The sequence below is a fragment of the Taeniopygia guttata genome, chromosome 2 (assembly GCF_048771995.1).
Source record: "Taeniopygia guttata chromosome 2, bTaeGut7.mat, whole genome shotgun sequence".
Taxonomy (NCBI): Eukaryota; Metazoa; Chordata; class Aves; order Passeriformes; family Estrildidae; genus Taeniopygia; species Taeniopygia guttata.
The window spans coordinates 2,923,178-2,935,419 of NC_133026.1; the positions used below are offsets into that span (position 1 = coordinate 2,923,178).

The 12,242-nt window shown below is 45.0% G+C and overlaps 1 protein-coding gene across 6 annotated transcripts in view; it reads right to left on the reverse strand.

The window, feature by feature from the left end:
• The window catches only part of NKTR (natural killer cell triggering receptor), a 37,874-nt gene extending 37,140 nt beyond the window's left edge, over window positions 1-734 (reverse strand). For 4 of the 6 annotated variants that reach the window (XM_030264171.4, XM_030264166.4, XM_030264167.4 and 1 more), the window contains exons 1-2: window positions 591-734; window positions 248-327 (exon numbers count right to left, since the gene is read on the reverse strand). In XM_030264171.4, the coding sequence (XP_030120031.4) occupies window positions 248-305 (58 nt within the window). In that variant the 5' untranslated portion in view covers window positions 306-327; window positions 591-734. Of the gene's footprint in view, window positions 1-247; window positions 522-590 lie in introns of those variants that run through there. The other 2 variants (XM_072925254.1, XM_072925255.1) reach the window with 2 other exon arrangements.
• Between the last annotated feature and the right edge of the window lie 11,508 nt (window positions 735-12,242).

Here is a 12,242-nt window from a genome sequence, read left to right on the forward strand (position 1 = left end):
TACATCACCAGACGGCTTTTTACCTTCAGAACAGCGTTTATCAGCCTTGCCGAACCTTTATATTCACATGTGCAAATAAAAATCGTTCTCAAGCGGCAACGAGGAGCATCCAGAACCCCAGAAAACACCCGAAGTTATTCCAAAGTAACTCAGAAATAACGCATCAATGGCCAAACTCGCTGCCAGCGGCTTGGGCCCACCATGCAAGCAAAAACGTGATTTAAAAAAGCCGCAAGCACAGCCTTACCTGGCTCCCTGTTGATCTCGATCTCGAAGAAGCACTGGGGCCGGTCCTGCACTCCCATGGCCGCCCCTCGGCCTCGCCACCTGGACACAAAGCACAGAAGGAGCCCCCGCGGTCCCTCCCTCGCTGCGTCCCTCCCTCCTCACCCAGGGCTTCAATTACAGCGGGGCGGCTCCGCCTCAGCCCCGACCCCGCCGCGGGGGGAACTCGCTCTGAGGGGAAGCGGTTCCTGCCGCGAATACACAGCCGGGCTCGGCGCCGTCAGCGCGGCCCATCCCCTGCCCTTCCAGCCGCTTTCCCAGCCCGCGCCATCGCTCTTTCTCCCTTCCCCCGGGTTTTTTTTTACCTGGCGGCTCCGGCGCTTTGTCCCCTCACGGCGCGGCCCCCGCTGCCCCCCCGCCCCGCCGCCAGGCGGCGCCGCCGCCGCCCCCCGCCGCCATTACCCGCCCGGCCTCAATGGCCGCGCCAGGCCACGCCCCCTGCCCGCCCTGCCCGCCGCGCTTTCCCGCCCTCTGCGTGAGGGGCCGGGGGTGGGACGGTGCCGTGAGGGACCTCCCCCGTGCCGCTTTGAAGGGATGGATGTTTATGTAATAATAATAATATTATTATCAGTGTGAAAAATAAATCCGGCTCTTAACTCATGCTTTGCCGCGGTGGGCATGGGGGGAGTGGCGCCATGAGGGGAAGGGGGCTCCCTGCCAGACATGGCGTGAGCGAGCTTCCTCTTTGCCGCGTTTAAAACGATTAATGTGGGGAAAAAAAATTTAAAAACACAACTCTTAACTCATGCTTGTCTCCTATGGGAAGTGTAATTGCCTGTAAGTGGTGGGCTGTGAGTTTGAATCCTGGAAATAGCGGCTCGATTCCCTCCGGTGTTTTCCTCTCTACAAATGGGAGTGGGAATTTGCTTGCCCACCTCTTCGAACGCGGCTCGGGGAGGAGGAAGGGGCTTTACAGAATACATAACGAGAATAAATTGCATGATAAATAACCTTTGCAGACTAAATACAGTGAATAAATAACAGAATAAATAGCCTCTACAGAATAAATAACGCCATGGTGGGGCTATCTCGCTGCCCTGACCCCTCACCCTTATGCCCATGCTGAGGGACCCCCCCCCAGTTCTTTCACTGCTTTAATTTGATGTGTCTAAGACAACTCTTCAGGAAAGAAAAAATATTTTTGCCAGTATAAATAAGCCCTCAGAAGATTATGGATGGAAAATATTCACTGCAATGAATTCCTGATTCCCCCTCAGGATGAGAACGTGGCTGCTGCCAGCCCGGGATCATCCCACCTCCTGCTCAGCCTCAGTCTTAAAAACTCAAAAAAATTTAAACCAAATACATTTTAATGATTGCAACAGGCCAGAGGTTATTTATTCTGCCTAGCGGATGTTGGACCGTGCTGGAGTGTGGAAGTGGTAACAAGAAATTGAAGCATCAAATTGTTTGGGAATGAGAATTAAATCTGTAAATCCTCAGCCTAACACATCCTTCAGGCAAAGTTACTTCACACCAAGGATATACAGAAGATTAAAACACTTCAGTTTATTAATTTAATTTATATAAATACTCTTGTAACAGTACCTGTAGTAATTCCAGAAAGATGTTTGTTTCTCTCTAAGCAGGAAGGACACTTAGTCCTCAGCACTCAAAAAGCAAATTATTTCCAATGTTTCCCAAAAGTTGTACAAACCAGAACTCTGCAGTAATTTTACCTGGCAGCAGTATCTGCAATTATGTCCTTGTCTGAGGAGAAATTCAGAGGTTTTAGATGAAAAGAAAAAAAAAAACCTGCTGAGAATAAAGTAGCAGTGCTGAAATCTCAGGATGTTTTAGCAGTTGGGAATGCAGCAAAGTGGGATTGTTTTAGATGTAATTTATCTATAGTTTAATGGTTGCTGTCACCATAGTGTTTGAGGATCTCTTGAAGTTTTAACAGCCGGATTCTGTCATTCTTTATTAGATCTAATAATATATGATTGTGCAAGTGGTCCCTCAGGAATCCTGTCACTGGAGTTGTCATGCTGGTTTGTAGGGTAAGCTGTCAAAAAATGTGAAAAAGAAAAAAAAAAAAGGAGCAAGTCTGGTCCTCAATTATTTGACTGTGAAATGCTCTTATAAAGCAGAAGGGTCTTATTTGCCTCACTTTTCCATGGTAGCTGAGAAACAAAGCTACTGAGAGGTTGAGTTGCAGGAAGTCTGCAGAAATTCCTTGCCAGAATTAAAGTTTGAAACCACATCTCCTTGACTTCCTTAATCAAATAGATTACTGATTCCCTTTCACCTGCAGTTTCTTGTTTTTCTGTCCTCATAAATGAACGTGCTAGAGGCAGATGAGCAAATAAATAAGCAGAAAGTCTCAAAAAAGACATGGAAATGTGCTGCTTGCTCATGATGAAAATAGCAAAGATCGTAAGCAATTAAAAAAAAAAAAAAAGATGTTGATTTCAAGCCCTGATTATTTTAATAAAAACCAAATTGAAAAGAAGTTCTGATCACTTGGGAGATAAGCTCCTAAGATCAGGTCTAGAACTAGAGCTGATAAATATGCAGCTTGGTGGAAGAAAGAGATACCCAAAAGAAGAGTTTCCGAAGCACATCTGAAGCCAATCTTTTGAAAGATGAAGTACTGGGTTACAAATGAAGATTTTTTTTTTTTTTTTGCCTCGTGTTCCTCTCTGAGAGCTGCTGCAGATGCTGCTCTGGTCACATCCTGTGTCCATTGAAAGCAGTGACAAAGTCCCCTTTGATGGCAGTGGCTGTGTGACGGGGCATCCCACTCAGCACGGTTATGAATGATTGCTTCTGTGTCATTCTCATTTTTGATAAACCATAAATTTGTGAAACACCCTCCTTTTATAGGCTAAAATTTTCCTGGTTATTCTCCAGTCCAAGACAGAACTTCTGTGCACGCCGAGATCCGCGGATCCAACTTTATCCTACCTCAAATCGACTTTAGAGATTTTTTGGTGGTACAGTTCATGCCTAAGAATGTATGTTGACAAATCTTGGCTGGAAGCTGCATTCCTTCCTGAGACAGAGCCCTCTTGGTCTGTGAGGGTGAAAAGTAGGAGGCTGCAAAGCTAAAGAGCCTGCGGTCACTTTGGGGTGAAACTTTAATTTCCACAGACTTTAATTTCCAGTCTTTGATTGCCTTAATAACTATTAGTCTCCATGTGGCCATGAAAGCTTGAACTAAGCAGCTTTTGTTTAGGTATTTGTTGTGGCTTTTCCTTATCTTTTTTGCAAATCCCATGCGTGGAACCTGAGACTGCAATGGGAAACATGTTTTTTTTCTGAGCAATGAGTTGTTGGTAGAGGAACTAGTGCCTGAAAATCTTCTCTACCCCTTGGTGTTGAGTATTTTTCTACCTTGTTTGGTACTCAAGGAAGAGAAGGAATTTCCAATAAAGTTTTTCATTATCTGGGTCATTTGGGTTCGGGGGCTGGTGCTCAGAATACTTTGGTGAGACAAATCCATGGCTGCTTGTTCAAAATCTCACTCTTCACTGTTCCATGCAGATTTTGCTCCAGGAGGGATGCAAAGAGTTGACACCAGGAGAAGAACTGACTCAGAGCTGTTCACAGGGGTCACTGAGGTTTTGAGCATTTTAAGATAAAAAAAGAGCTGGAAAATTCTACATTTAAATTTTTAAAAACTTGTTACTGAAGAACAGATGAGCACCTGGAGTGTTTCCTTCAGTCAGTCAGCCATGCAAAGCCATTTCTTCAGTATTTGTTACAAAAAGTAAATATTGCAGTACAGAATAATTTAAAATGGGCTTTAATTATGCCAGGCCTCAGTGCTGAGCACACACAAAATGAAAAGTGAAAGGCTGGTAGGCAGTTTATCTGTTGAACAAATGGGAACAGCGAAAAGGGGCTTCATTTAAAAATCCCCAGGTCAGCATTTGAGTTTGGAGAGCTAAAGGGGAGGAAATAACACACCTTAAGCAAAACTTTTATCGCAGGACTTTTTCTGCGAAGGAGCACTGGTGGGGACACACTTGGACAGGGTACAGGGGTATCTGTAACCTCAGACATCCCAATGCTGCCTGTGGTTCTCTTCACTCAGGTTTGCCTTTCCCCTGGGATTTCCTGTGAACCCACTTAATCCCTGAACCACTAACACACTTCCTGAAGGATTACTGAGCATCCCCCCCCCTGCCCTGAAGCTTTAGGAGTGTTTCCATCCCTGGCATGAGTAGGTGGCCCCATCTGCTATCCAAGCAGTAAACAGAATTTGTTAATGACTGCCCCAGCGTGATAGAAATATCAGCAACTCATTAATCCATTATGTGTGAATTGCTTAATGGGGCAGGGAATATTCCTGTGCTTGTGGCTTCTTCAGGCCTTGAAACTCACATTTCATCCAAGCTGCTGCAGGGTGATCTCTAGCTCCACAACCTTCCTGTCTGCCAACATGCTTATTTGCTCCCCTGCCTGCATTAGTATGAATTCTCCCCAAATAATTTTACAAAAATATCTCAATTTAAAAAATATTCTACTGTGTGTAGATAAAGGGGTTGATGATTTTACATCTCCTTACCTAATAAATGCCTGATGTGTGCGTTGGTGTCTTGGGAATGTCTCAAGATCACACTTGGCCCGATCCCAACCCCGAAGTGATTAATTTTTTTTCATTTACTTCAGGGTGTTATAATTCAGAATTATGAAAAAAGCTCCCACCCTGATGTCTTGCTAGCGCTCAAAACTATTCTTTATGCAAAGGCAGAAGTGTATTCCCTCATATCAGACACGATTTACCCACTCAGTAACACTCAAACTAGGTCAAAAACAAGAGGTTCGTTTCGACAGCGTATAATTAACCAGTGAGTTTGGGAGATTGTGGAGGTTAACGATGCCATGTCTGGTTCTGCATGTGGAAAGCCAGTAAGTGGGACACGCTGCAGAACAGCAGCACAAGGGAGTTTTTCCCCTTTCCAATAAAATTAGACTGTTTGTGCTACTGTGTTCTTGCCATCTCCCATCTGTCTCCCTGCGCCTCTTGTCTCTCCTGTTAAATCCTGAGCTCTCGGAGTGGGTGACAACGGAGAGCTTTTGGTAGGGACTTTGACAACATCTATCGGTCTGCTGTCGGGAAAAGGGATAAGGCAATTTTGCCTAAAAGCCTGTTCTTGTTCAGAAGTGACACCAAGGCAGAGATTAGAAATAAAAAATGGTACTGAGCAAGTAGAAAAAGAAAATTCATGCGTTTTGCTGGAGGCAACCACACAGCCCTGTAAGAGGCTGTAATATCTCCAGGATCACTCCGATTTGAACTAATATTTAATTAATACCTTTTTGAGGGGAACATGGCACGATGATTCCTCTCCTCTAGATTTTTCCCTTTCTTTTTTCCCCTTAAGTTTAATTTACCTTTTTGCCTTTGCATTATTAAAGACGTGTAAACCCAGCTCGATATTCTCACCCAGCACCGTCTGAGAACACTGTTATGCAGCTTGAAAGGCTTGAATCTGAGTCAGCTCAGGTGCTTCAGAGCTTGTTAGCTTCAGCTCAGACAGCTTCTGCAGCCCAGTGCCAGCGCCGTGGCTCGCAGGAGGGATTGTTAATTAGCTGAGATGCAAATGTAGGCAGAGATTCGGGGCCCTGCCTGTGCTGGGACCATTAAAGCAGCTCTGCAGAGTGGCAGAGATTCATCACTTCGCTGTGCTGAGCCAGAGATGACTTCACTGAGCACTGCTGGGACACCTTGTCACTGCTGTCCCAAACCTCCTGCTCCAGGGGTGTGACATGTAGCACAGGGAGGCTGGAGCTGGCTCCAAGCAGAACCAGCTGAGCTCTGCATCGCTCCGAGACCCAAAGTGGCTCTGGAAGAAGTGCAGCTCCATCTGTATGCACTGCTGGTCCTGAAGCATTCAATCATATGGAAACCACGCTGACTCCACACAAAGCCATGTCAGGGATGGATAAATCCATACAGCTGCCAGGGCTGTAAAAATAAAGAATTCAAGGCACAGCGCGAAGGGAACTGGGTGAAATGAAGTGGCCCCTCTGAGCTGGGAGGTCAAACTAATTGATACAGTGCTTTGTTCTGGTGTTAAAGCAGTGAATCTGCAGCTGAGGCTCCAGAGCAGAGTGATAATAACAGCAAGAGAAGTGCCAGGAAGGAAAAGCTGAGCAGCTGGCAGAGCCACGGCTGCAGCGAGCTGGGGAATTCACAGAGGATCTGAGTAGGAAAAAGGGAACAGCTCCCTGCTCTTGGACCTGAAGAATGAACAGAAAATCCTGGTAACAGATGAGGGCACAGAAAAACTCAGGTCAGCAGGTCAAGGGAGTGATTCTGCCCCTCTACTCTGTCTTCATGAGACCCCACCTGGGGGTGCCCTGTCCAGCATTGGTGTCCTCAGTGCAGGACAGACATGGATCTGCTAAAGCTGGTCCAGAGGAGACCACGAAGATGCTCCAAGGACTGGAACACCTCTTCTCTGGAGCCAGGCTGAGAGAGCTGGGGGTGTTCACCTGGAGAAGAGAAAGTCTGGGGACACCTCAGAGCCCCTTTCAGTCCCTAAAGGGGCTCCAGGAGAGCTGGAGAGGGAATTTGTCACCCCTGGAGTGACAGCAATAGGGGGAATGGCTTCAAACTGAGACAGGGCAGGGTTAGGTGGGATATTGGGAAGGAATTCTTCCTTGTGAGGGTGGTGAGGCCCTGGCACAGGGTGGCTGCCCCTGGATCCCTGGAAGTGTCCAAGGCCAGGCTGGACAGGGCTTGGAGCAACCTGGGATAGTGGAAGGTGTCCCTGCCCATGGGGTGGAAGATGATGATCGTTCAGGTCTCTTCCTTCCCAAATAATTCTGTGATTCTATGACCCTGTGAAATTCTGCCTTGTGGGCACAGGCAGGATGGATTCCTGCAGAGAGTTCCAGCAAAGAAGTGGGCGGTTTCTATCGGGGGAATGAAGGATTGCCAGAAGTCCTGGCCTGGCACAGTGCCTTTAGAGAACAGCAGTAATAAACCACTCAGTGCCTCCTGGTAGCACTGCTGGTAAAACCCATCCAGATGAATATTGATGTTGATATAAATAAAGCTCTATGCAATTACAATCAGCTAAGGTTAGGAAGATATTATTTTTTCCAGATTGGACTATTAAGTGCAGTGTGTGCACTTATGGATAGAGCAGGTTGGAAGAAGGGAAGGATTTATATTGTCTTCTGAAACATTCAGCACTGGCCACTGTCAGAGACAGGAAACTGCATCGATCTGTTTGGGAATGACAATTTCTCTTTCCTGCAGCAGCGGCAAACTATCTGTGCTGGGAGTTCGGTGCCTCACTTAATTTGATACTAAAAGATATCTTGGTGGACAGAGATATATAAAACTCTGGCATGATGTAGTGAAAATCTTATTTAAGCCTCTGCATAGGAAGGGTTTGCCTTATGATAAGACAGGAGCTTAAAGTAAAACCTGAATTTAAACATGTAAATAAAGTGTGAATCAGGAAGCAGCCAAACTCCAATATGCTTACTTCCAGTGCATGCCAAAACTTTCCTTCCAGCGTGAGAAATTAGGATTGGCCATGTGAGAAACCACACAAATCCTAGAATAGTTTGAGTTGGAACAGTCCTTTTAGAGATCATCTTTTGCAGGTGTCATGTAGGTGAGGTATCCTGTACCTGCATCTTGGATGTCCTGATCAAATCATGTGTTGTCAGTCAAAGACAGATAAATGTTGCTTTTCTGATGGAGGATTATGGATCAGGGAAATAATTTCTGTAGCATTCTGTATCACCCTGTTAGATTTAGTCCTGGTGCTCGAATCTGCCAAGTGTTTGTCCAGGGGATCTGCCTGGCCTTTGCGACAGTGAGAATGAATAACTAAGCCTTTTACCATCACAATAATAATGAAGTTATAATGGTGAATTAAGGAACAGAATGAGGGAAAATCCAGCCATGAAGCTGTTGCTGCCAGTTGGTATCTAACTAGACAGCCAGATGTGGAAGTGTTAATGGATGTGGGTAAATGAAGGAGTGATAAAATCACACTATGTCTATAAAAATAAATCAGGATCAATACAAGAGTGGCTGCACAGATTCAGCCTCAGATTCTGAGGCAACAAACAGCTGTAAACCTACATAGGGGTTTATATAAGCCCCATGGAACTGGGGGTTCCCAGAGAAAAGGAGGCTCAGAGGGGCTTTTGATCTCTACAATTCCCTGTTGGGAGGGTGCAGCCAGCTGAGGTTGGTCACTTCTCCCAAGGAACAGTGACAGAAGGAGAGGGAATGGCCTCAAGTTGCACCAGGGGAAGTTTAGATTGGATATTAGGGAAGATTTCTTCATGGTCAGGCACTGGAACAGGATGTCCAGTGGAGTAGGACAGTCACCTTTCCTGGAAGGATTTAAAAGATGTGTAGATGTAGCGCTTAGAGACATGGTTTAGTGGTGGCCTTGGCAGTGTTAATGGTTAATTTTGATTTCAGAAGACCTTAGCAACCTAAACAACCTAAGCTGTGATTCCATTCTATGACTTTTTCTGCCTAGGCTGTTAGATCCTGGCTACACTAGAAAATGTTTCTTCCACGTTCTGTAAAGTTCTGGCCACTTCAGTGCTACTGAGCAACATCTGCAGAGCTGACCAAACTGAAACCCACAGAACAGAAAAAGGTTTTGAGTATCATTTCTGACCCAAACACTGGATGTACCTGGGTCTAATTAGAACATATGTGTCAAGGAAAACAATTGGAAAACTTCCTTAAAGGGTATTTAATCACATCTCCATGGCCACGTTTTCTCCTGCATCCCTGCTGGCACTGACAAATAAGGTGAGGCTGAATCAAACTCTCCTGGTGCTATAAATGGCAATAATGTGTCCTTTAATTCTGAGGTGAAAACAATTCATTTCTTGAAGTAAAACTGTGTCTTTGCCGTAATTTTCTTCCAGTTTTCCTGCCAGAGCATTACATCAATAATTTTCCTTCTCTGAAGTCAACCTCAGCCATTGACTTGTCTCAAACAATTGTAGGATGAACCCGCTGTCAGAACCGCCTTCTGCTGCTTGGCCTGACTGAGCTGCCACTGACCCCTGGCAGGAACTCACTCACACCCTCTCTACACCTTTTATTTGCTGTTCTACTTACAGGGAAATGAAGGGGAAAACCATAAAAATAACGAGCATGTAAACAACTCTGCCAGGGAGCAAACAGCTCTGAGGAAGAGCCGTGAAAAATCACACAGAGCAGAGAAAGTCTCCCGAGATAAATGGGACTATTTAGGGCAGCCAGGCAGTAATTGCAGCATTTGCAAAAGTCAGCATAAATATGCCACATTATTCCCAGCAAACATCATGTTTGAGGGACACAGCTCATTTTCTCTTCCTGAGGCCAGTGATTTTCTTTTGGTTTGTTCCCTCCCTAATGGAGCAGACTTTCTGAATAATTTTCCTGGTGCTTTGGTATCTCCCTTGCAGTTTTATGGGCTGTTACCAGCACTGGTGGTACCTGATGTGTGAAAACTGAGACAAGTTAATTTGGATTAAATGCAACTGGAATGCTGTAGTGCCACGGTTGGATGAGCTTTGTCCTAGAAGGGAGGTTTCTGGGGGAAACAATATTTGTGAGCAAAGGCATCATTTGCTGAGAGCAGTGAAATGTGGGCTCTTGGGAGGAAAATTGAGAAAACAACATTGAAACCACCTGTAAGGCTGAGCCTGCCTCCCTGACTTCTGGGATTTGTACAAATGTGAGCACGTTGTTGTTTTCTACATCCTTCCCTGCTTAATACCCACCAAATATTTCTGCTGCAGGCTGCAAGGGATGTGTGAGCATTGCTCAGGAAACAGCTCTGGATCAGGCTGGGTTGGATGGGGCTTGGAGCAGCCTGGGACAGTGGAAGGTGGATTTTCCTTGGTTTCTCATTATCCCACAACTTTGAACATTAAAACCTCATATTTTACACACTGTAGTAAAACACTTACCTGAAAGTGCTCAAAAATTGGTGTATGTGGCACTTGGGGACATGGTTTGCTGGTGAACATGGCAGTTCTGGGCTAATGGTAGGACTTGATGATCTTAGAGATCTTTTCCAATCAAAATGATTCAGTGATCCATGAGACATCTCAAAGGTTGCATTCCTGTGGACAGGGGCATGAAGCAGGGTGAAGGGAGCAGTAATTCCATGTTCCTCTCCCTTGGGATGAGCAGGGTGTGCTGTACCAGCAGTGTCACTCACTGCAGGTGCCACAGTTCCTCCTCCTGTGCTAATCCTGTCACCAGGATTCATTAAACAACAGCATTTTCATTTTAGAGGGCCTGTGAGCTCTGGTGCTCCTGGCTGCTGTTTCCAGACCTCAATTCCCCCTCTAATTATCCCTGGCCACTTTTGATAAGCTTTTTTAAAAATGTTCAGCTCTCCAATGCTATGCATTCAACATGAAGGTGCTCCAGCAGGGTGTGTTTTTGTGGTGGATTTTTGTTACTCTAAATCACTAATTCTAAGAATCCCCAGGGGGAAAGAAGGTTCTTTGAACATTATAAAACTGCATATTTGCCTACTGCTAATCAGTCAAACATAACCTGCAGTCTGCATCTTCTTGGAGACTGGGAAGAAAAAAAATACCCTGAGAGCAGGTGGGGAAGGGTTAACGAAGGAAACTCAGCCTGTGAAATTGAAATATTCCTTCTGGCTGGGAGAAGGCAAGAGCACTCATCAAGCACAGAGGTTCCTTATCTGGTGTCTGACAGTGCCACAGGGGACAGGAGATGCTGCAAAGCAAGGTCGGTGCTGCCTCTTTGAAGTGATGCATTCCTACATGCTGGCACTGAGGGAAAAGATGGACCTCCAGCCCACAGGTCAGGCAAAAAAACCAAACAAAACCAAAGCTGGAAAAGGCAGAAGTATCAGCACCCATATCCTCAGATACTGAGAGCTAAAGGGGATGAGGAAATTGTCCTGTCTGACATCAGCTGGGATTGGATTTTTCCCCAAGTATTTCTCCATATAGTCTGTAACCTCTCATGCAAGAAGGGGGAGTAAAAATCAGCAACCTGTGGATGGCAGGTACATTGAAACTCTCCCTTTTTGAGTTGGGAATCAGAGGAGAAAATGAGACTATTTTTAGGATCAAATCTTAGTTTAATTCTTCAATTCTTAAAGAATGAAGAACATGTCCACCCCAAGGACTACATGGACGCCTACAAACCAGTGGAGATGGTCAGACACTGGTATGGACACTTGTCTGTGGCTGTACTGGGCAGATGTTGGCATTGCTTTGGGATGCTGCTGGCATCTCCTGACTGACTCAGGCTCTGAGAGAGCCATGGACTGCTGGAGTTTACTTTAGCTTGTGGGTGGCTCTGTGTGGTGGAAAAATTTTTTTTTCTAACTTATGCTTTCAAAAAAAAGCTCAGAAGTCTTTTGTTGTTTGGTTTTAAGGTTATTTATTGTAAGTTATTTAAAAGATTCTTTTTTTGAGCTGCTGTGGTTTGCTCAGTAGCTTAGGCAAGGGCACACACATACCTTGACATCTTTTCTGTTTTTCATCTTTTTTTTTCTTTTTCCTTGCCCAGGGCTGCTGCTATCTTTTATATGGTACATTACGTGTTAAATGTTTATAGTTTTTCTCTAATGCCTATTACTTATATTAAATGGTGCTTTTTTACTTAAACTAATTTGTGAGTGCCAACATCACCAAGAACATGGAGGTAAGGAAGAAGAAAGAGGGAGGACAGGATAGGCTTAAATCTCTCTATCTTAAAACTTTTCACTCCTATGTACAAAATTAAACCCCCCTCTACAGGACTTAAAACCCCCCTGTACAGCACTCAAAAATTCTTCTTTTTACTTTGTGACTACTTCTACTATAATATCTAAACTTTTGTGACTTCTTGTTCTTCCTGCAAGGTTGGTAAATCATTCCATGGTTCAAATCTAAAATCACAGCTGTTTCCAGCTGCCTGCCAGGGTCTCAAATGCTTCTGACCTGGACTCAGAACATCTAAAAATGTCTGAGGGATATTTTGAGTTCCAACAGTG